The 25231-nt window shown below is 43.6% G+C and overlaps 1 protein-coding gene across 6 annotated transcripts in view; it reads right to left on the bottom strand.

Moving 5' to 3' along the window:
• Positions 1-25231, bottom strand: part of LOC137569165 (probable ATP-dependent RNA helicase DDX60) — a 248003-nt gene that overhangs the window by 77784 nt on the left and 144988 nt on the right. For all 6 annotated transcript variants that reach the window (XM_068278820.1, XM_068278816.1, XM_068278821.1 and 3 more), the window contains 7 exons: positions 20445-20578; positions 19431-19540; positions 17821-17925; positions 15204-15332; positions 9779-9903; positions 4006-4149; positions 92-127 (listed from right to left, as the gene is read on the bottom strand). In XM_068278820.1, coding sequence (XP_068134921.1) covers positions 92-127; positions 4006-4149; positions 9779-9903; positions 15204-15332; positions 17821-17925; positions 19431-19540; positions 20445-20578 — 783 coding nt within the window. The remainder of the gene's footprint in view (positions 1-91; positions 128-4005; positions 4150-9778; positions 9904-15203; positions 15333-17820; positions 17926-19430; positions 19541-20444; positions 20579-25231) is intronic.

The following is a 25231-nucleotide window of genomic DNA, read 5'->3' as shown; positions in this document are numbered from 1 at the left end:
TATAAAAAGTGTATCATTTATTTTCCAGCACAACTGTAGTAAAAATAATTTTTGTCAATATGAAATTGATATTATATCATTCATCACTTACTTTAAAGGTTGAGAACCAAGATCAGAAGAATTTCCTCTGTATTAAGAGAAAAAAAATGAATTACTTAGTTTATAAAATAAGTGAAACAAAAAGTGCAAAAAATACAGGGGTTGTTTGTTTGTTTGTTTGTTTGTTTTAAAAGCTACTTACCTCCTGCCTGTCATGGTGATCTCTTTACTTCAACAGTACTGCATTGCACACTTAGAACCAGCAGGCAGCTACTGGTATCTGAACATGTGTGATGTACAATATATACTCATTGATACGGAAAAGATTCAGGGCAGAGAATCAGCAAAAAAGCAGGAAATAGCATTTACTGAACGGTATTAATCCCCTTAGCTGTATTCCTGACCGAGGTTCGGTGCAAAAACAGTTGCTATTAGCGATAATCCCAAGCCTGAAGGGGGATTTCTGACATCTGATTGTGTCAGGATTTTAAAGTTTAAAAGCGGAAAAAATTGCATTGCTGTGAGACTCTAAATTCCGGAAAGAATCAAACCACTAAAGGCGGATAAAAAACTGAATTGCGTAAGGCGAGGGATTGCACGTGGCAATCCGCCACCTAATGGGCTATGTTTGCTTAACACTAGATGATGAGTGGCAGGAAACGGTAGCTATAATCTGCACCAGACTCTACCTGCCACTGTATTGATCAAGAACCTTGTTGGTGGGCATTGAATTTTCCACAGCGGCTTCCTATGGCTCCATAGAGTAATCCAATAGGAATTCAGCAGGAAAATTCAAATAAGTGCCTGACAGGAAATTCAATATTTTAATTTGCCAAAGAGCATTCCTATTGGTCTATATAAATGGGCAAGGAAGAACAAAGAAGTTTACAGATTAAAATCACAGAAGAAATAAAAGTAGGAGAGGAACAGCTGAATCCCCTTATTATTAAAAAAACGTTCACAGATTCCACAATAAGCTCTCCAGTGCCTACTCCCACCTACATTTATTTAGGGTTGGGACCAACTAGCAGCGCTTTAATAGCAAGCAATATGGCAGTGGAACACTATGGGCTTGATTCACAAAGCGGTGCTAACCTACTTAGCATGTCTAAAGTCTTTAGAGGCGCTAACCAGGGTGCTAAGTAGGTTAGCACCGGATTTCTCAATCAGATCGTGCGCTAACTTTGCGCGCGTAAAGTTTTACGCGCGCAAAGTTTTACTCGCGCTAAGTCCCATAGGCTTTAATGGGCACTTCGCGCGGTGCGCCCTGCGCTCTGTGCAGTACGCGCGTAAAGTTTTACGCGCATAAAGTTTTGCGCGCGTAAAGTTTTATGCGCGAAAAGTTTGTTTAGACGTGCTAAGGGGGTTTTCACAGGCGTGCTAACAGTTAGCACCGCTTTGTGAATCAAGCCCTATGAGGGTGGTTACACTGCAGCACTGCGTGGATCGGACTGCAGCATTTTTTTTAAATGATCCCAGGGGTCAAATCATGGTAAAATTATGGACTTCCACAATTTTGGAAATCTGATAGAAAAAAAAACTTGCTGACAGAGGGTATGATAGTACACATCTTGAGAACGTAACAAGGGAAGGTGGAAAGATGGACAGAAGGGAATTGAGACAGTATAGACATTGTACAGAGAAGATATATTTCACAGAGGCCATGTTCATTTTCACTTTTCATTCACATGTTGATGTTTTGAGACAGAGTATAAGAGAGGGTGCTGGTGTTTGGTCATGGCTGATCCTATATCGTGTGAGCTGTTCCTCATTCCCCCATGGTTTGTATACCGCAAGGCAAAGAGCATTATAGATTGGCACGTTCTGACGTGAGGGAGAAAAACACACCAGGGAAAACTTTTCTCGCTAGAAAAAAACAGGACATTCCCATGTCTGTCATGTCAAAACTGTTCCAGCAAACTGAAGGGAGACTTAAAATCTTAGAATTTAAAATGAATGTATACATATACAGATAAGAATTACGTTTCTTCCAGTGTAAAATGAGCCATAAACTACTTTTCTCCTATGTTGCAGTCACTTACAGTAAGTAGTAGAAATCTGACAAAACCGACAGGTTTTGGACTAGCTAGCCCATCGCCTCATGGGGGATTCTCAAAAATGTTCTTTATTTTCAAAAGCACTTAGTGAACGGCAGTTGCTCTGCCCAACATCTGGCATCTTTTTTTACATTTTTTTCAAGGATTGTCTTTATAAAGAATAAAGGCCATGCTGAGAATCCCTTATGGAGAGATGGACTAACCCAAAACATGTTGATAATGTCAGATTTCTATTATCTGCTGTAAGTGACAGCAACATAAGAGAAAAGTAGTTTATAGAACATTTTACTCTAGGAGAAACATGCTTCTTATTTGTATGTGTTCACATGTATGGTATTTTAAATGTTCTGATTTTTGCGACAGTGGTCCTTTAAATGCCCTTGTGGGATTGGATATGTTGGTCAGACCACAAGAGATGTGAAATCACTGCTTTTATGACTATGCGACCTAGGGCGGTGTGTGCTGGAGAGTGAGGCTCTCCCAGAAGGAGTGGACCCCAAGACCCTGCTGTCCCAATGCAGGTGGATAGACTCTGGCGCTAAATGGCATAAGTGAGGAGTATAATTTCTCTTGTAACTTTGCAATATGTTGACCTGTTACTTTAAGTACGTGCCCGTCCCCAGGAGGGTGTGTTTATGCGTGGCAATGTTACAGTGTTATATAAGGTAGTAGCTGTATTGTATAGGGCAAGCATTTAATAAAGGTCCATTGACCGAAACATTATGCTGTAATGCAATAAAGCAGCATACAGTTTGGTCCAAAAATATTTGGACAGACAACTTTTTTTTTTCTAATTTTGGTTCTGTACATTACCACAATGAATTTTAAGTGAAACAACTCACATGCAGTTGGTGAACTGTACCAAACTGTAAATTTTGCCACTCATAATATTGTATCAATTTCTTTCATTTTTTTTTCTGTTTTTGCAGCTTAAAGAGAACCCGAGGTGGGGTTCTAAGAATGAAATCTGCGCTCAGAGGCTGGGTCTGCTTATATTGCCCAGCCTCTGTTGCTATTTCAATCCCCCCAAAGTTCCCCCTGCGCTCCACTCTCCCCATAAATCACAGCCGCGCTGCCGACACGCAGCGTGTCACAGCGGGCTGTGTTTACTTTCGTCCTGCCACTCTCGGCGCTCCCCCGCCTCCTGCATAGCGCCGGTCCCCGCCCGCATCCTTTCCCTCCAATCAGCGGGGAGGGAAGGGACGCAGGCGGGGACCGGAGCTATGGAAGAGGCTGGGGAGCGGTGGAGAGTGACAGGACGAAAGTAAACACAGCCCGCTGTGACACGCTGCGTGTCGGCAGCGCGGCTGTGATTTATGGGGAGAGCGGAGCGCAGGGGGAACTTTGGGGGGATTGAAATAGCAACAGAGGCTGGGCAATATAAGCAGATCACAGCGGCTGTGATTTATGGGGGAGAACGGAGCGCAGGGGGAATTTAGGGGGGATTGAAATAGCAACAGAGGCTGGGCTGTATAAGCAGACCCAGCCTCTGAGCGCAGATTTCATTCTTAGAACCCCACCTCGGGTTCTCTTTAAGGATGGCTTCTTTCACATGCATCTTTGACTGCATGTTGTCTGTTCACAGCAAAATTTTCCAAATGCAGCACCACACCTCAAGTTCAGGCCTTAGTTAAGAAAATGCTTTAGTTGCATCACATTTTTATGCAATCATTTTGTTCACCCCACTGAATTAACCTTGAATGTCTGCCCTTCAACTTAATCTAAATTGTTTCATTTCAAATTGATTGTGGTAATGTACAGAACCAAAATTAGAAAAAAAACATCTTTGTCTAAATATTTATGGACCTAACTATATAGCTTTGTTGAAGTCCTGGTGGAGTCCTGGGTCTACTTCATTGCTTACATTGCAGCATTGTACAGCACTTCTTAATCTTTGTTCAACACTTACTGTAGACTTTTTCCTAAACGGTCTGCTTTGGCTTGCAATTTCTGAAGTTCTCTCTCATCCTGGTGAGTTTTCCTCTTCTTCTGCTTGTCTTCTAGATGCTTGAATAATTTTACAGGCAAACCTTCTACTGAACCTAAATGAAATCTGTAAGAATTCATATTAACTTTTTCTTTCCTTAAATGAGAAAACTGAAGCCCAAATGCATAGCTTTTCAGAACCAGTAAACACTCACAGATAATGATGGAACAGGATTTTTAATGGATATTTAATAAAAGTGATAATTTTAGGATGTGCCCCTCACTCCACTGTCTTCTTGCAACAGTAACTGCTGACTGGTTTCTGAGAAGGCACTCTGCCATGCTTTAAATCTTGATGCATCTTCTATCCCCTAGTAAAGTACGGAACTGTACCAATCCTTGTTTAAGGTGGAGGCCACAGCAGAGAAGCTCAATATACCTGCTGCTGTGGTGCTCCAAGCTGTGCTCCATCCTCCTGACACTTCCTCCTTCACAACCACAACTCCCACCATAAAAATAAGTATCTGGAAGATGGAGTGTTGCAAATAGAGGCAATCATACAGTTAACTGAACCCTTACTGCCATAGGTCCCTCCTTGAACATGAGCAGATACAGTTTTGCTTTTCACAAAACTTCTCGCTCATCCCTTGCGACTAACCTTTGTGTGCAAAACTGCATAAATTCTGATAAGTAGACTTGTACAAAGTCAGAGATAAGCTGATAGACACTTCCCTTCTCTGCATTCTTCCCTCTTTGAAAATCAGTACCCTCGGATGGGCCACATCCACAATCTATTCATTTCTAGCACCTTCACCTTCTTGGTGCTCTCTGAGACATGGTTAACCTCATCTGATACTGTGTAGCAGCTTTCTCATATGGCCACTTTCTCATATGACCACTTTTCTGCCTGTCAATACTATGTATTATTATTTAATCTCCAGTTCCTCTCCATGGACACACCCTGTATCATTATTGATGACATCAGCATCCCCATAGACAAAGTTCATGGACAAGTCCCCTGGGCAAAGTTTACGCGGCCTGGACCGCATTGTGCGTTAAACGGGACGCATTTCTTAAATTTCACCCCCCCCCCCTCCTTCCCTGCAGAGTTGCAAGCGGGCACCAGGGTGTAATACGCTGGTGCACCCTGACATCACGTCATGTGACACCCTGTTGCGATGTGATGTGATGCGGGACATCGGTGAGCGAGGCGAGTTTCAAAACCCCGGGGCCTGCTTGCAACTCTGTAGGGAAGGGGGAAGGGGGGGAATCAGCAGCACACGCGGGCCAGATGTGGCCCACGGGCTGTAGTTTGCTCAGTGCTGCCATAGACACTAACTGCTCTACTAACACTAATGCTTACAACTGAGGACTTTGTATCATACTTCATTAGCAAGACTCAAACAATACAGTTTGAACATGGAGACTTATTCACCACTCCAAACACCACCTTCAAGGTCCTCAAGTGACTCAAGTAAACCCCTTCCTTTCTCAACATGTCCAGTCACTCACAGGCTTCAGTGCCTTAAAGTGTACCTGAGATGTTAGAAGATGCAGCATTTATACTTACCTGGGGTTTCCTCCACCCCTATGTACTCTGTTGCCTCCCTTGCCATACTCCTGGGCAGCTCAGTTCTTCTACAATCATACCTAGTAATATGTCCAGTCACCATCAGTCGTGCTGCAGGCACAGAATGCTCCCATCCACGAGAGAGCAAGGGGGACTTATGTGTGGCCAGGGCGCACATGTGCACTGCAGTACGATTGACGGCAACTGAACATATTACCAAACAAGATTGTAGAAGAACAGAACCCAGGGCCGGATTTACCGTAAGGCACTATAGGCACGTGCCTACAGGCACCTGATGATGGAAAGGCGTCTCGCTCCCTTCCCAGAGTGCTCACCCTTCCTCCTTCCCTAAGCAGAGTTCTAATGAGAGTGGAAGGGCCCGTATCCACTAGGAGTGGTGCGATGCGGCTACATAGCCGCACCGCAGGTGTCCTGAAACACATGCATGGCAATGGAAGAGTTTCCACTGCGTGCATATTGTGCGGAGCGGTGCGATTCGAGAATCTGCAGCATGCTGCAGATTATCGCACGGCCGCATCCGCCCGCAGCCGCGTCCCATCTCCTGCATTGACTTCTGCATTGGGAGATGCGGAAATGATGCGGCCGGCGGCGGAAGTGATGTGATGTGGCTAGGTAGCCACATTCGCACCATTTACTAGTGGAAACCAGCCCTAAATGAGAGGTTACTCATCCTGCTCTCTGCATTCCACTGACGAGATCTTCCTTCAGTCAGATGCACCTCTGGCTAATTTATACTGTGGTTCCTCTAATACTGAGGGTCCTCTAGCTACCTAATACTTGGGGGCACCTCCAGCTACTTAATATTGAGGATACATCTGGCTACCTAATACTAAGTAACAAGTAAGGGAGAAGTGACAGCAGGGCCAGCCAGCACACTTGTAGTGCAGTTTGGCGGGAGTTTGTAGGTTTATGGAGGGTGAAGTCTAGAGTGCCAGGACATCTGTGCCTATAGGCTCCAGTGATGTAGATCTGGGTCTGATAGAACCACATGGGAGGATTAGGCAATGGAGCACATGGGGCTGGGGAAAAGCCCTAGGTAAGTTTATATGCTGCATCTTCTAACTTCTAAGGTTTCCTTTAAAGGACAACTGTAGGGAGAGGTGTAAGGAGGCTGCCATATGTATTCCTCCTTAAGCAATACCAGTTTCCTGGCAGCCCTGCTAATATCTTTGGATGCAATAGTGTCCGAATAACACCAGAAACAAGCATGCAGCTAATCTTTTTAGTTCCGACATTAATGTCAGAAACACCTGATATGCTGCATGCCTGTTCCGGGTCTATGGCTAAATGTATTAGAGACAGAGGATCAGCAGGACAGCCAGGCAACTTGTATTGCACAAAAGGAAAAAAAAACATGGCCGCCTCCCTACAGTTGTCCTTTAACTCACCAGCATCTTTCTTCACTAATTGCCAAAGCCTACCTCACTACCTGCACTCTGAACCTCATTCCTCTCATCTCATCCCCCAGCTTTCCTACTCCTTCCGGGCTCTTTTACACTACATGCAATTCCGATTTTAATGCAATTTTACAAGCAATTCCAATTCTTTTCTATGCAAGTTATGTCTTGCATGCTGCATTTTTCTTCTTGTGTTGCTAGCATTTAGTGAAAATTGCAAATCAGAATCGCAAATCAGAGTTGCAATTTGATGGGCAAATGAAGTCTTATTCTCACTTCAAAAACACTTTTTAACCCCTACAATGTATTTCCACAGGCATTTTATTAGGTTTTTCCTCTGCATTGAGCGATTTACAGTGGAAAAGCCATTCTGAAAAAAAAAACGTGGGAGGCAGTGGTGGTCTTACCTCCTCCAAGCAGACACAAAAATAGGTTAATATTATATCAACAAGCAAATGTATTTATATATACACTCCAAAGGGTCAGAGCAACGCATTTCGCAGGTGTGGCCCTGATTCATCAGGCAATGGGAAATGGATCATCCAGCAACAAGTGTCTATGACTCAGCCTAGCACCTCTGACACAAATACAATTTTAACTGTTTTTGAACTCTATCTGCTGATTTGGCTGGTAAAGTTTTGTGATTAGAAACAAGACTTGTCATTTTGTTGTAATAAACAAGTAGATTACAAAAGCAAGGTGTTAAAGCAGACCTGAACTCAGAACTTCCTCTCTGCTCTAAAAGATACACAACAGCATAATAACCTTTAAAGAAAAACCTTTCTTTGTTACAGCTGATACAAATCCTGCAATAAATCTGCACTGTTTTTACTTCCCGATTCATGGAAGCAGGCATATTAACATTCTGTGCTTTCAAATGAGCTTATCTGCCGTGGCAGTCAGCTGACACCGCTAAGGGATCAAATTACTGTAATTAGTCACAGATGAGCGTGAATTAGACAGGCAAAGTTCTAAATACATACAGGGTGCATTTCTCTATGTCTTCCTCCTGTCCTGTGCAAGAGTCCATGTCCACTTTCGGACCTGATGGGGAACTGGCCAAGCGTGACGAGTAGTGCGGAGAGTAACTCCGCCCATCTCGTCACCCAGCGACGGCAGACGCAGGCGGCGTTGCTAACGCCGCTCTGCGCTGTTGATGTAACTAAGGGGGGGCGCCGGCCAAGGCAGCCAATGGGAGGAGATCACCACATTACTTAACTCCCTGCGCGCCTGACATATGTAATAGCTCATACATCCTACGTAGCCATACATGACTAGTACTCTCTACGGAGGGCCACCAGAGGCTCAGTGGCGGACAATCTAACATATGTCATAGATGCAATAGACATAACACATATCAGCAGCAATAAATATAAGAAATATATCATCGGCCACAGACAACAGATCCAGTAGAATTAACATTTAGGGCTGGCACCGCCAACATAGATTATGTAGGCAGCGGCAGCCCTCACTTAACCCCAATCAGCTCAGATCACATAAACCTTATTCATGGATTGGGCGGGACATAAACAAAACATATCTCATGCTCAAAACTGGGCACGATGGAACATGGGACTCATTTACTATAAAATTAAAGTAAGATTAAATAAATGGCAGTAAATCAAATTCTCTATTAAGGCCCCTTGGTTCCATCTTGTCCAGCCTTTTGATCCAATACGCCTCTCTGTATATATGTTTTTTTACTCTATCCCCTGATGTCCTAAGTGGGCCAAACTGCTCAATGATCATATATCTCAATTGGCTAACATGATGTTTTGCCTGGTGGAAATGATAGGCCACTGCCTGGTCGATTAGAGATTCCCTAATCGCATGTTTATGCGATGATAATCGTTTTTTGATTTTTTTTTTGTGTAGTCTGTCCTACATATAACAAACCGCATGGACATTTCAGTGCATAGACTACATAATTAGAATCACATGAAAAACACCCATTAATTTTAAATTTAGTACCTCTGTGGGGGTGTACTATATGGTCACCCCTAATCACAGAATTACGAATTCTAAAAAACGAATCTGTTCCCTGGAACTGTGTATAGTGAGCCTGATGTCTGGACACTTAGTCACTAGTTGATCAACAAATTCCAAAAGGGTCGAATGTGGCCCAGCCCACACGCAAAAAATATCATCTATGTATCGAAACCATTGTACTGCATATTTCTGGAAAAGCTCACTCGAATAGACAAACATCTCCTCATAGACTCCCATATAGATATTAGCGTAGGACGGGGCCACATTCAACCCCATAGCTGTGCCCCTAACCTGCATATAAAACTGTTCCTCATATCTGAAATAGTTAGACTTGAGTACTATCTCTAACAAAACCAGCAAGAATTGTATCTGCTCCTTAGAATGGTCTGATGCAGTCTCCAACATATAATTAACAGCCTCAAGTCTGCTTTCATGCGGTATGGCAGTATATAGGCTCTCAACGTCCATTGTGACTAAAACCCACCCCTCCTCCATTGGAGGCATATTTTTCAAAAAATTCAAAAACATTTGCGTGTCCTTTAGATAGGATTTAAAAGAGACTACATATGGTCGGAGAACCTGATCTAAATATTTGGATATAGGGGCCAAAACTGAATCTATCCCGGCGACTATTGGTCGACCGGCAGGATTGTCCCTGTTTGATTGACTGGGGTGCAGCTGGTCATACCGTGGCACATCCGCCCTACAAATTGAGGAGTGCTCCACAACTACTTTGAAAAAAATTATATACAATCATAGAAAAATTAACATTTACTTACGTGAAAAACAGAGCTGGTAGTTTGTTTATTTTGCCAAGTTTCTCAACAAGCTGGGGAAAGTATTCAGAAACTTTTATCTCATCACTTAGTTCGAATGGTCTAAGATTTTCCAGCACCTCTGAAACCTAGGTAGAAGTCAGACCTGTTATTACGTTTCACCGTTTTAAACTTTTTATTTAATTGTCATTGCTTTCATAGTACATATATAAAGTATGCAATATATTGAAATTATAGCTGTTCACTAACCTGGTCCCTAACTGGCACCTCATTTGTTGATTTACCACACTCCATTGCACTAGCTTCCTATGGTTTAAGATTTGTGTGTTTTCTACCACTGTCAGGGCAGGAGCTACCATAGGAAAAAATGGGCAGTTGCCCCAGGGCCCCAGAGCATGTAGGGGCCCCCAAGGTGTCCCTCCCCCATCTTAACTGTTGCTCCCCAGGGACTCTGCAGAGTCTGTTAAGTTGGGAGGTGATTGGGGGAGGGTCAGCAGCCAGCTCAGGGGCCCAGGAGGGAGATTTGGCTACAACAAAGGGCCTCTAATGACGCTTTTAGGTTGGGGGTGTCTGTTGGGGGGCCCCCAGGCTAATCTTGCCCTGGGCCCAATTGTTACTTGAATCGGCCCTGACCACTGTCTTCAATCTTTCACTGCTCCTTATAAGCATATTGTTTGTGATTTTTTAAATTAAGCCTTTGAGCAGCGATCCCAGCTTCTTTTGGTTCTGAAAACCTAAATAACCTGCTGTTTTCCTTTGAGTTTTGTTGTATAGAGTGCAGGCGCGTCGCTAGGGACTTAGGTCCGGGGCTAGTGCCCTTGATCTCGGCAAAGGTGTCTGGGATATGGGGGACCAGAGTGCCCACTGGCAGTGCCCTGAACGATCAGACGCGCCGCAGCTGTTTACATGGCTGCGGAGGGGGTACTGCGTGCAGGGAGCAGAGAAACAGATGACCTTAGCCTGGACGGGTATCACATGGGGCCAGGCAGCCAGTGAAAGAGGAGATAGGCACACTCTCCTCTCTCACTGGCTGCCCGGCACCATATGATCGCAGCCAGGCTTCAAGCATCTGTAGCTCCACCCTCAGAGACCGAGACCAGAGCAAAGAAAGCTGATGGGTGCTGGGGATACACATGTGACAACTAAGAGAGAACTAAGAGGCAAGTGCCATGTCTCTAGTCCCAGCCACCCAGCTCTGCTCTCTGTACGCACAGGACACAGCTTGTGTCAGACTGTGCCTGTGTGCTGATTCTGCAGCTATGCAGAGCAGGGGTCACTTGACCTGACCTCCCATGCTGACCTTTCGCCCCAGTGTCCAGTGTGTTTGATGATTGGCGGGCAGGCAGTGAGCCACTGAGAGGAGGAGATAGGTGTGTTAGGCTTGGTGGTGTATTCTCCACAGTCAGCATACAACACATAAGCTGACGTGAAGGAGGTACACACACCAGCACAAGGAATCAGGATATCCCCAGTTTAGTGGAGGAGAGGACTGACTCCAATAGGAGATTGTGGCGCACAGAGCCGGTGCAGATCCGAAACGCCACAAACAATACTTTCGTGATAACGTCTCAGCGCAAAGTAGCGCTGAGCGCATAAACCAGGACTGAGGAGATCAGGACAGGTAGACAGAATGAACGCTTGCTTAACCAGTCACTACTTAGTGACAGCAAGCGTCCACAACAAGACAGACTGGAATGAGGCAGCCAATGCGTAGCAGCGATGGCGTGCCTCACAAGACAGGACAGGATAGTCAGGAAATAGGAGGATCAAGATAGATGAACGTAACACAGACAAATATACAATAAGTATGTTTTCCTAGCGTATTACAATTACAGCTATCAATGAAACTATTTGTAACGTCTGACTAACATATGTATATATCGGCAATGAACCGATATATGACATAAGCAGGAACACTGACTAGGACTGGAGCAATACAGGGAACAGGATTCAGAAGGATTCGTTATCTCTACGCAGAGATGAACGCAATCCACAAACAGAACCAGGAGCAGGATAACTAACTCAGCACGGGTGATCACGATACGCGCAAACTACCAAAACGTGCTGGAAAGCTGACTAACTGAACACAGAATATAAACCGTTCGTGTACGTATACATCAGCGACACTGATGTATCAACGTAACACGAATACAAGGAAAAATAACAAAACGTGCAAGTATGCGTATATATTGGCGATGAATCAATATATGACACAAGACAAGCAAAGTAACAACTTCTAGAAACAAGAGCAGAACTAGGAGGACTCGCTGACCCCTTCGCAAGAGTCAGCGCAGTCCACACAGACTAGGAACGAGGTGGGAGCCGCACCGAGTAACAGACAGAATCTGAGACTATGGTAGCCCATGGAGCATTGCAGGAAGCAGTTCTTTATACTGAGGTCATCCAATGGGAGCAGACATGCAGATTCCCACACAAGTGAATGGTAATTAATCACAGGCTGACAGCAGGAAAAGGCAGACAATGATATGCAGCCTGCAGGAAAGGAACTGCCACTCCATTGCAGCAGACAATGTTTGTTTTCACAAAAGCATATTAAACTGTCATTAACTTCAGAGCGACTGCAGATGGAATCAGCAACTAGTTTAAGTGCAAACCAAACTATGCAAGTAAATGCATGTAATGACATCAGAACTGCTTGGGTTGCAATACCACTGCAGCCAGCAGTAAACGCTGCAGAAGCGATCGTGACAAGGTGCCCTCGCTCATTACTCCCTGTCATCTGTAGCTTTTAGCAAAACTATCCCAGGAAGGAGGGACAGTCTGCACAGAGGTCAGCCAGGCATACTCTGTGTAAGCAGCTCAACCTCCCTTTCCTTCAACTATTTGCCTCTCACTGACCTGCCCTTTGATCTGTCTGCTCCCTTCAGCCTGCATTGTTTTAGTAACCATTTCACTGCTGGTCCTAGTTTTCTTAGATTAGTATATCCTAATTTAAAGAGGAGCTGTCAGCCATACTATCTCAGGAAAAAAAAACCAAATATATAAGTAGATAAATACTTGATCTACTTACATAACAGATGTATTGCACTGTCCATGTTATGATTCCTGTGAATTTTAAAAGTAGAGATTCCTATTCTAGACAGTTTCCACATTTACTGTGGCTATTTTGAAGCCAGTCGTGATGTAATAATATCCGCCCTTAGTCTCCTCTGCCTGATTTGCCCGCCCTTCAGTATAGAAAGTGCATTGTTTCAGCCTGAGACATTTTGGCCAATCAGAGAGGAACAGAGGTGTGGGTAGGGAAAACAGGAAAGAGGCTTCAGCCAATTAGGCTGCATTAGTTAAGTCTGAGGGGATGTAGAGAAGTAAAAAAAGACAACCCAGTACCAAATTTTCTGCATACCAAGAAAGTCAGGTGAACTGGGGAATGATAATTTATCAACAAGAAAAGTAATAGTGATTTTAACTTTTGGATTGCCTGATTAGCATCCTTATTACTGGTTTACCAGATAAAAATAAATACCGTATATACTCGCCTATAAGTCGAGAAATTTAGGACTGACTCAAAGTATAAAAGTGGGGGGGTCGCCTTATACTTGAGTAGTCCTAAATTTCACAACTTATAGCTGATAATTCTAGGGGAGCCTCTTTCTCTTCCCTTACCCAGTCCTAACGCAGGCAGCTTTCCACAAAGCCCCCCTCCCTCCCATCACCACGCAAAGGATGGCTGCTTCTCCCTCTCTCTCCCCCCTCTGCCTCATCTAATGGTCAGCGCTGAAGCGAAACTCACTGATTACACAGCGTGACATCCTCCTTTGTCCCTCTGCTCACGCTGGTCTGTTTACAATACCACAGCTACGGCTCCGATGTCACATGACACATAAGTCACATGACATCATAGCCGTAGCTGTGGTATTGTAAACTAACAGACCAGAACAAGCAGACGGACAAGAGAGGATGCCGCGCTGTGTAATCAGTGAGTTTCCGCTTCAACGCTGATGCTGCTAGATGACACAGAGAGCTGAGCGAGAGGGAGAAGCGGCCATCCTTTGCGTGGTGATGGGAGGGAGGGAGGCTTTGTGGAAAGCTGCTGGGGAGGGAGTGAGTGAGTGAGAGGGGGGGCCTTTCCATGGTGGTGGGAGGGAGGGGGGCATTTCAGCAAGCTGTGTGCTGTAGCACTTTGGGGAAGGGGAGACAAATGCTGGCTGCTGCAGCTCCTGTAAAACAGGGGACACACAGCTAGGGGACACAGGGGACACACAGCCAGGGGGACAAGGGCCACACAGCTAGAGGGGCCACACAGCCAAGGGGACACTGGGGCCACAAAGCTAGAGGGGCTACACAGCCTGGCGGACACAGAGGCCACACAGAGGGGTCACAGTAACCACACTGAGACATCCTGGTGCCCAAGTGCAGTCTTTAACTTTCCTGGGTAGACTTATGCTTGAGTAAATAAAAAGATCCAGCTTAAGAGGGTCAAATATTGAGGTCGGCTTATACACAAGGTCGACTTGTATCCGAGTATATACGGTAATTGATTTTGATTTTATGCCCGACAGTTACTCTTTAATTATTTCTAGCTGCAGTTTATCTTTTTCTGTTAAGATGGTCTGAAGGTGGCCATTCATCAGCAATTTGGCGCCAAATCGACCATACGATTTGATTAATATAATTAAATCGGATGAAAAAATCGGTGCCGCCAAGTGCATGCCTGATCGAACATTGGTTGAATGTATCGGTCGGAAATGCTGCAAGATGCCCGACTTTCTCGATCAGGGGCGTGGCAGTAATGGTGAACTATATTTAGACGAGCAACGAACATGACAAAACCCCCAGTGCTGATCCCGCAGTGCATAAATGTGCATGTATGTGTATTTATACCAGGGCTGTGGAGTCGAAGTTGGAGTCAAGGAGTCGGAGCAATTTTGGGTTCCTGGAGTCGGAGTCGGTGGTTTCATAAACTGAGGAGTCGGAGTTGAATGATTTTTGTATACGAAATCCACAGCCCTGGTAAGTATTAGACTAAAAAGTTGGAGTGGAGGAGACGGAGCCATTTTTGGTACCTGGAGTTAGAGTTGGAGGTTTCATAAACTGAAAAATCGGAGTTGGAGTTGGATGATTTTTGTGGCGACTCCACAGCCCTGATTTATACATTACCTTTCCTGTGTCGCGGTGCCGTCCGTCTTCTGAATCCATCAGCCCCATACACGCTGCCGGCGTGGCATGTGTGTGACAGTAAACTAATTCTAACATTAAATACATTTTAAATAAAACCAAAATTGATTAATAATGCAACTATAATTCACTTTTTTGTTAAGATAGGCAAGGCCATACGGTAATCATAATTTTTTTTTTTTATACATTTCATATTATTTTTGACGTACAGTAAACTATTATTACATAATTTACGAATGTAAAATATCTAGTGCCCGCTTGAATGATTATCCTTTGTTTTTTTAGAATTCACCTGTTTGCAGTTTCCTTTTTCAATCCAGTCAATCAATTCTCTCTTCAAAGCCTGTTCATATTTGATTGCATCGATTTTTGTAATAATCACTTTGTCTTTCAGGTGTATATTCTCATCTGGATCTAAACCCTTAAATAAAAGAAAAAAAAATAACATAAATAACATAATTAAAAAAAAGAAAAAAAAAAGAAAAGAAATTTATAAACAGGGACATCGAAGGTACATTACATCCATAGCAAAGAACTGTCAAATATAAAATTGGCAGCCTAACAGTGCTGCATGCAGATACAATCCATGACATCGAACATACATTCGCAAAGCTCACCCACTGTCTAGGGTGTATTTTGCGTCCCCCTCATATGTAAATTATCATCCTAATGAGGATCACATGGCTGCCCCCATGTGGTCCCAAGAGAATCCCATGTCAACATCCCCCACAAGGAGGATGGATAGTAGAGTGAGGTTCTTGAGCCCCAGCGGGATCATCAACTAGGGGACCTCAGCCAATAGAAAGTATATAGGGACTCCTGCTCACTACATACTTTTAGGAGTCCTATAATAATAATAAAAAACAAAATTAATTTACCATGGGTTTGTTTAGAGTAGAGATGGGACGAAACTAGATGAGGGACAAATAAACTAGATGTGGAACAAATAAACTAGATGTGGGACAAATAAACTAGATGTGGGACGAATCCCAAATTTCTTTGAATACGAACTCAAAGAAGATTCTCAAATCTTTCAAATCTCTCGGATCTAACAAATCCTGTACATAAAAATATTGCAATGCATGTAAGAATAGTGGTGACTTTGAATAGTATATTCTAAGTCTTACTACTATTCTTACATGTATCACACAATTCTTATGTACAGGATTTGTTAGATTTGAGATATTTGAAAAATTTGATAATCTTCTTTGGATTCGGATTCAAGGAAATTTGGGATTTGTTCCACATCTAGTTTAGAGTAATGAAATGGGGAGAAAACCGAGAGCAACGCTTACCACTTACCTTCTTAAACTGATCTGAAAATCGAGCTGCTCCCTTGTTGATCCCCAGGCTGTGTTATCCCCACCCCTTTCCCTCCAAGCTAAAAGTATCCACTTTAATGGGGTAAGGCTATCCCCTAAATAATTAGCACCCCTGGAGGGAGTAAGGGGATATCCTGGCAGTCCGTAGAATTAGTTGGGGAAATATGCACCTTTAAGTCCTTATCCTTTTTGTATAGTCAGTTTTTTTTTCCCAGTCTTTTTTAATGGGTTATATAGGGTTATGGGGATTTATATAGGGGTTTTGTAATAAATCAATAAATTATTGAAGATTTTAGATGTTTCCATGAAAGAGATAACAATTGGGAGTATTTTACACCTTACAAATAATAGCCATGCCAGGCATAAATACTAGATTTCTGCCGCATACCTAGAGAAAGCGTAATAAGTGTTGTGCACGATTAAATTGATCACGGACATTGCACGTTTATTATAGTTTATTTTATTTTGATAAGCTTCCATAAATGTTCACCAGATTAGGTTTTTTCTTATCCATGGCGATTTATGCCACTTTAAAATGACTCACAGGTTATTGCACTCAATACGGAGTTTATGTGTGCAGCACAAGAGCACAAGCGACACGATCTTCTCAATAGCAGCACAAGTGTGAGCGGTAGCCAATACCCTGCATTGTTTACATGTCCCAAAAGGAGAGTCTCCACCCCTTCACCTCTAACCCGTATGACGTTTTCTCCACTGGCCAATGACGAGCGCGGAAGGCACGGCTTGCGTCCTGATTTCAGGAAGCCGCGCTGCGCCATCATTGACACAGGACACGCATGTGAGTAAGCGCCGTTTAGGCATGAAATGGCTGTAGTGCCGTCCATCTTCCCCTGGTCACCCACACCCCCAGCACTCCACCACCAGTAATCAAGGTTTGATGTATATATGGCAGATTTGATGTATTATGTACATGTCAATAATACGTTCGCATGGCAACAAGAGGCAATAAAGCAATAAGAGCGACAGTGCCCGGTCTGTCTCTGTGTACAGCATCCATATTGAATGTTTTCCGCTTATTTTTCCAGCTGCATGCCGCCAAGCTTGCCCGACTAAGCCACCATACAGGTGATTAAAGGAGTGTGTAACAGTCTGCACAGGCATGGACTGATCCCCCTCTCCCTTCATAGGACATACTTTTGAGTGCCGAGTGTTACCCTTTCCTGCAGTGTACTTAATATACACTGAGTTCCGAGTTGTTAAGGGGGCCCCCAGATTTCACCATGAACTCCGAGTGCCCAACACCTATTGGGCACCGGAGGTGGGGAAGAGCCCCTTGTCAATGGCATGGACAAGGATTTTGGGGGAGGCGTTGCCTGGCTAGCATAGCTCAGGGTGTGAAGCCCTATGGAAAAGCAACATTTCCAGGAAGAGAACTGGTGGAGAGGAGTCTCTGAAATAAAAGGGACGCCAAATATACAGGCGCAGCTGAAGTGAGGTGCATATCAAACAGAAAGTCTTCTACTGGGTCGGCTTTTTACATTACTAAAATTGTAGGATTTGCTACCCTATGGTACGACTGTGGTTGCTGTCTTTGCTCTTCCTAATATTTTGGTGTAATTATTTTACCTTTATATTTGCACATGTAGGCCATGCTTTTGCCATGCTGTCATATAGGCGAATGCTTTCTCGAGGAGAGAAGGTAAGATCTTTTGGGATTCCGTAGTTTTTCATCTATTTGAAATAAATAAGAGTAGTTAATAATAATTTATTACAGTTTCTTGTAACTAAGTCAAGCAGAACAAAACAGTCACAGAAATGTGTAACCAGCAAACTGCTGAAAATGTTATTTTAAATTCTAATTTTCAGAGTGCTGCATTCATCTAATTTTGTCTTCCTTAGTCTTTAGTTGTAGGCAGTGGTGGTGCTACACTGGGGCCACGTGGGGCTCTGCCCCCCCTCCCCCGGTAATCACTGTGCCCCCCTCTGGACAGAGGCTAGTTTAAGATTTATGTGGAGTTAAAGGGGTGAGGCCACCCGAGCTACTTCCCAACCACTTGAGTAAGATTCTCACTTATTGTCTAGTGGGCTGGATAGAGGCACTCACACTTTGTAGTGATCGTAGGAACCACACATTTACATTACTATATGAAATGGGCCTAGCATCACAAAGCACATTCTTCAAGATTGCCCACATTAATCAGCTAATACTTATCCTACCCCGACACTTGACACTTGCTTCCGCCCCAATGTACAGCCCTTCCCAATGTTTGACCCTGATTATCTCCAGTTTAACATAAACCCCTAACACTAATTATTTTAAAGTTAGGCCCAGTGCACACCAAAACCGCTAGCAGAGCCTCAAAACGCTAGAGGTTTTTGGAGCTGATTTCACAGCGATTCTAGGCATGTTTAGAGACGTTTTCTAAACATGCCTAGTGTTTTTGGGAGCGTTTTTGTGTAGTAGATTACAAATATTGTTACAGTAAAAGCTGTTACTGAACAGCTTCTGTAACAAAAACGCCTGGAAAACAGCTCTGATGTAGCGTTTTCCACAGCGGTTTGCGTTTTTCCTATACTTTACATTGAGGCAGAAACGCTTCTGAAAACCACAAACGTGCAGCAGGAGGCACGTTTGCGTTTTGCTAAAAACCTCAAACCGCTGGTGTGCACCATCCCATTGAAATACATTAGCCAAGCGTTTTCACAGGCGGATGCGGTAGGCGGATCGCTCCTAAAACCGCTCGGTGTGCACTGGGCCTAATACCTAGCCTTTAATCCCAACGATACTCATTTTCCATTATCTTTACCACCAAATGCATTCACAAAGCAATTTTGTTTGTGATTTTGCAATATGACTTTCTGCAGTTGTGTTTGTGACTTTTCTCTGAATGGTAGCAATGCAGAGGAAATGCAGCATGTAGGACGTTCTGATTGGGCAACATTGGATTGCAGTGGTATAAAAAGGTTCATGTGATTTTTATTACTTTGAAGTGTCTCTGCATTTTGTGATTAGCATGCCATCAGCAAAATGCAGCAATTTACCACAAATATAAAAGAGCCCTAAGAGATGTAAGAGACCTAGGATTTCACAATGCCAACAACCACCTGTAACAACTGAAATATCAGTTCTGTGTGGGGCTGGGACTTTATATGTTATAAAAAAAATATTTTGTAGATTCTTGAGTATTTTTTGTAATGTTTACATTTGTGACAGGAGAAATCAGAGTTATACTTACATGTTCTACAGTTAATGCAGCAAATGGGTGGTAATGTTCAAACATAATGTTTGAATCTTGTAAAGAACAAAAGTATGTTTCCAGGTCATTGTACCGCTTGTCATGAGTCACTAAAACACATACAACAAAAATGAGATTATTATATTCTGCTATTACTGTAAACTCAAATTGCATGCTTCCCTTTTATTTATGTGGATATATATTTTTTTAGGAACCAGAATTATCCCTGCTGCATAATTTTCAATTAAAAACCTGTAGAGGGTTTACCTGATAAGATTAGCCCCCCAAAGGTTATTTAGCCAGGCTAGCCCTCCTCCCCAAAGAATAGGTAGCCAGATTGGCCCCTTGAAGTTTAGGTAGCCAGATTTGCCACCATAAGTATACATAGCCAGATTAGCTCCACTATATCAAAGTAGTGTAGGTATTCAGATTAGCCCCCTGAAGTATAGGTAGCCAGATTAGCACCCCTGAAGTATAAGTAGCCCCCCGAAGTATACTTTCCCCCCACCGATATGAAGAATATCAGCAATGGAGCGCTAGACGGAAGTTACATAGCTCTGGGCTCCACCGATGATCTACATTGCTCCTAGCATCAGAGTCTGTATGATTACAGCATTCTCTGTCCTCAAGTAACCCATGTGATGACAGAGGGTGCTGTAGTCATAGAGACTCTGACACTAGAAGGGACATAGACTATCTGTGGATCCCAATAAGGTATGTCTATCGGTCCACTCCCTTACACTGCAATTCAGGGGACCAGCCACAGGTCTCCATGAGGCCCTCAGTGGATCCCCTTCACGGGACCACCGGACGCCCTTGGCTATGGGCCCCATAGCAGTCACTATGGCAGCTATGGTGACTATACATGAATGATGTAAGCAAGCTAAAATAATGTTAGCCATTAATCTTTGCAATATATTTAACTGAAATGAATGGACTTTTTTCCCACTTAATCAAGGTGTAATTTCCATTTAAAAAAACAAAACACTGTTGCTGGAGTTCCACTTTAATCACCTAGTCGAACTCTGTATGATCTCTTTTTCGCTTTAACCGGTTTACTCCTTCCTCCTTTTTGAGGGAGTTTTCTCTTGAGACTTTCTTCTCTTTCATCGTTTTCCTGCCAATACTGTTGTATAGACTGCAGCCATCTATAAAATAAAAACATTATCAAAAACAAACTAGAGTGTTACAAATTTACGCACAGCTATAGAAATGCTAAGAATGAATGAAAGAGGCATGAATGTATGAGTGAGTGAGTGAGTGAGTGAGTGAGTGAGTGAGTGAGTGAGTGAGTGAGTGAGTGAGTGAATGAGTGAGTGAGTGGCATTCCTTGAGCTTGCAGCAGTGTGGTCATACATATTACTGGTTGGTGATGATGATCAATACGATGTCACATTGATGCAAATGTTGTTGCCTTCTTTATGAGGTTATAATTGGTCCAATCAAATGAAGTCACTGTCAATTTGAACTGGTCCAACTTGAATCTGTATACAAATTTCAACAAAATTTTAAATTTGCTGTTTTATTATTGGAGAAATATTAAATAAAGGAATTTAAATATTTTTGTATTACTTTGATTTGTTTTCTGGATTTTACAGAAATACTTATCAAAGCAATGCAACACCAATCACAGCAATGATCTGATCTACATGAATTAACATACCAATCACATCATTGACCCGACCTACCTGTGCTGATATACCAATCACAGCAATGATCTTATCTACCTGCACTGAGATACCAATCACAGCAATGACCCGACTTACCTGCACCAAGATACCAATCACAGCAATGAACCACCTGTCAGCACTATCAACTTCCTCCTTGAGTTCTCCATGTCTGCTCTGCTATCTGCCTCTCCCCACAACATTGCACAGAGGAGAGAAGTGCAGAGTAGAGTGGGGGATTTAAGGATGAGGAGGAGGAAGAAGATGGCCAGTGGGACACATAATGGGCTCAATTCTGGTAGCTACTGTATGTGAGGTAAATATTTTTTTGTAGGTAAAATACCTCATGAGGTATTTTCCTCTTCTTTTATCAATTCTGAAAGATTTTTCTCCATTTCCGAACATGAGGTAAAACATGAGGTAAATGCATAGAGTGAGGTAAAACATGAGGTATTTCAGTGGTAAGTCTGCAGCAAATAAGTAATAGTCTTTACTTGTCTTCCATAAGTTAGGAAGGTCTTTGGAAGGTGTTTTTTTTTTTTTTTTGAGGAGGGAAGGTGTATTTGATTATGTAGCAACAGATGAAAAGTAAATTTATAGGCATCCATTATTAAAAAAAAAACAAATAAAAAAAATCCATCTTATTTACCTTTAGAGGCTGGGGGTGGGGGGGGGGGGGGGGGGTAGGAGCACTTTTAGAGGCTGGGGGGAGGGTCGGAGCACTTTTAGAGGGTGGGGGAGGGGTCAGAACTTTTAGAGACTGGGGGTGTGAGTACTTTTACTTTTAGAGGCTGGGGGTCTGGAGGGGGGGGTTACAGCACTTACTTTTAGAGGCTGCTGGGGGGGGGGGGCTCGGAGCACTTTTAAAAAAGAGGAGGAGGGGGGGGAAATCAGTGTTTGCCACAGTTTTACTTAATTTTTTTAAAAATAGAGGCTGCGGGTTGGAGCACTTTTACTTTTTTTTTCCAACCAGAGGTTGGGGAATGGCAATGTTGAGGGGGGAGGGCGCAGCAGATGAAGGATTGTACGGGGTTTGGAGCACCTTTTCTTTTTTAAAACAAAATGGAAGCGGGGAGGGGGAATTCGTTGGTCAGATCACTTTTACTTATTTCAGCAAAATATGGGAGCCCTGAACACAGAACAAGCTGAAAAGGCTCCATGTTATGTGACAGATATCACAATTCTGTCACAGCACTGCATTTATCATGTGGTAGAGGAAGGTCTAATTGTGTGAGGTAAAAGACATGCAAACACGCACCTTATTTCACTTCAGAATTCAAGTGTGAGGTATTTCACTACTAAATACCACACATTTTTAGTAGAAAATTACCACATGAACTACCTCATGAAATTACATGAGATAAAACTTTACTTAAACTACCAGAATTCAAAAGTTGATTTCCCTCATGAGGTAAACCCAATTCCATGAGGTAATTATTTACTAAACGCTACCAGAATTGAGCCCAATTATCCTATACAATATGACCCTAATGTCGCTGTGTCCATCTTTGTCCCCGTGTCCGTCTTTTGTAACTGCGCATGTGCGCAGCACAGACAGAAGTTGGGACAGGTGCTCAGGGCCAGGGAGCCAGGCGGACAAGTGGGCGGACAAGCACGCGTGCAGCGGACGGGTGCGTGTGCATGAGCACTGACATGCGGCGGCGGGACAAAGACCTAGAGCTCATTTTTAAACGGGCTTGGTCAGCTAGTAATACAATTTTATACAGCCGCTCCGCTGCCAGCATTGCTCAGAGAACAGAAAACACACTGCCTGGAAATGCAATGGGGAGCTTTATTACTGTGGACACTGGGGGAGGGGCAGCATATCAACTGGGAACACTATGGGGGAGCCTTATGTCTGGGGTCACCAGCGGGGGAGCACACTGATTCAGGACACTGAAGAGTGTTGAACTTTAGTCCTTGAGGGTCAGGATGGACAGAGAAATTAAGGAATGTTTTCTACTTTATGAATCACACCTTTCCTGATTGAGTCCCATCAGTTAATTTGAACTGTGCCAAATATGTTTGAAGACCTCAGCCTTTAAGGACTGGAGTTTGACTTCATGCTATAGAGGAACTTTTTTTGCTGTGGATACCAATGGTACACTGTGCTGGCTGGAGACATTACAGAGGAGATTTCATTCTGTGGACACCAGTGGGGGAGCTCATTGGTCTGGGTCACGATGGAGGAGCACCATTACTGGCAAAACTGGAGGGAAAGGCATTATGGGGAGCTTTATTTCTGCAGGCACCAGCGGAGGAGGATACTAGTCAGGGACTAAGGACTTTTTACTGAGGATGCTAGTGGTGAATTATACTGGCTGGGGACAATATAGTGGAGCATTATTTCTGGGGACACCAGCGGGAAAGTACACAGGCAGAGGCACTATTGGGGAGCATTATTTCTGGGGACACTAATGGGAGAGCACAATGGCTGGGTAAACTAGCCATGGAGACATCTGACAGGGACACTTTGGAGAACTGTATTGCTGGAGATACTAGATGGGCACAATGGTTAGGGATCCTATGGGGGAGCATCATTTCTGGGGATACTAGTGGGGGGACACACTGGCTGGGGACAAATAGGGGAACACTATAACTGGGGACACTAGCGAGGAAGCACGATGACTTGATGCCAGTATGATACAGGCTCACTAAAACAGAACACAGTAGTGGAAGACATTATGGGAAGCAAAGCAGCATGGCCAACTAAAGAAGAGCTATATAAGGGGAGCACAGTAGCAGTGTACACTAAAGTGGAGGTCACCATAGCAGAGCATAATAAGGGTAGCAGAATAGTGGGGATCATTATAGCAGAGCACAATCGTGAGGGGCATTAAAGGACAACCAAGGTGACATGTGACATATGAGATAGACATGTGTATGTACAGTGCCTAGCACACAAATAACTAGGCTATGTTCCTTTTTTTTTTCTCTGCCTTAAAAAAGTTAAACATCAGGTATGCAAGTGACAGTTTCTGTCTGGGCCGGGACTGGGTCAGACTATAGCATAAACTTGACTGATAAGTAATTACAGTAATTAAAACACTTTCCTGTCAGTAAATGGCTTCTGAGAGCAGGAAAGAGATAAAAAGGGTCAATAATTCATAGATTTGAGCTCTGACATACTTCAATGAAGGTGTCATTGACCAGAGACAATGAAACAATAAAAACTTAAAAACTAGCTTTAAATATAAAATAAAACTGGGAGACTGAGTATACATACAATTGTTTTTATCATCAACTAACATGGCAGCAGTAGAAGGGTAGATTTTGGAGACATGGGGCTTGATTCACTAACTGGCGCTAAGTGTTAGCGCCGGAGTGAAAAGCCACTTAGTGCCCTTTATGTAGCTTTGTGCACACTAACAGATGCACAAAGCTACATCGCGCACTGTACCACGCATAGCGCGCAAATCGTCGTGCCATTTCGGGGGCTCCCGATGCGCCGTTATCGTCGCATCATATACAGCATAGCAGGTGCGATGTTATCGGCGCACTATGCTATGCACGGTACAGTGCACGGTGTGTGGGCACAAAGTAGCTAGCGCCCTACTTTGTGCCTATAAAGTCATAAGGCTCACTAACCGGCTTAGCGCCTAGTAATGAATCATGCCCATATTGTGCTTGATTCACAAAGCAGTGATAGCTGTTATCAAGCTGTGAAAAGTGCTTCACGTGAAATTTAGCGTACAAACGATTATCGCACAAAAACTGGCGTTCGCGCAATAGTGCAGATTTTTTTTGCGCCTTAACGTTCTGCGTTTTCGCAAAAAAATCGCAATAACGCGATAACAGTTTTTCACGCAAAAACACGCTAACACGCTAACAAAGCACTACATCTGACAATGTAAATACAAAATAAGATTTACTTACCTGGGGCTTCCTCCAGCCCCTGGAAGCCCATGTGTTCCTAATCTCAGCTCTACTCTCAAGCAGTCTCCCGGGGTCCCCTCCATAGCAGCTGCCAACCCATCTGCGCATGTGCAAGAGCGTGGCCACACTGCTCGCACTCCCGTTGCCTGGAGCTTTATGCACAGGTGCAGAAGTACTGCACCTGCACGAAATGTTCCCAGCTATGAGAGTGTGACTGCAAACAGGGCGCATGCACATTGGTGCATGTGTAGAGGATCC

This window comes from Hyperolius riggenbachi, chromosome 1 (assembly GCF_040937935.1).
Source record: "Hyperolius riggenbachi isolate aHypRig1 chromosome 1, aHypRig1.pri, whole genome shotgun sequence".
Classification (NCBI taxonomy): domain Eukaryota; kingdom Metazoa; phylum Chordata; class Amphibia; order Anura; family Hyperoliidae; genus Hyperolius; species Hyperolius riggenbachi.
The sequence above is the reverse complement of the archived record's forward strand: the minus strand, read 5'-3'. Positions and strand labels throughout refer to the sequence as shown.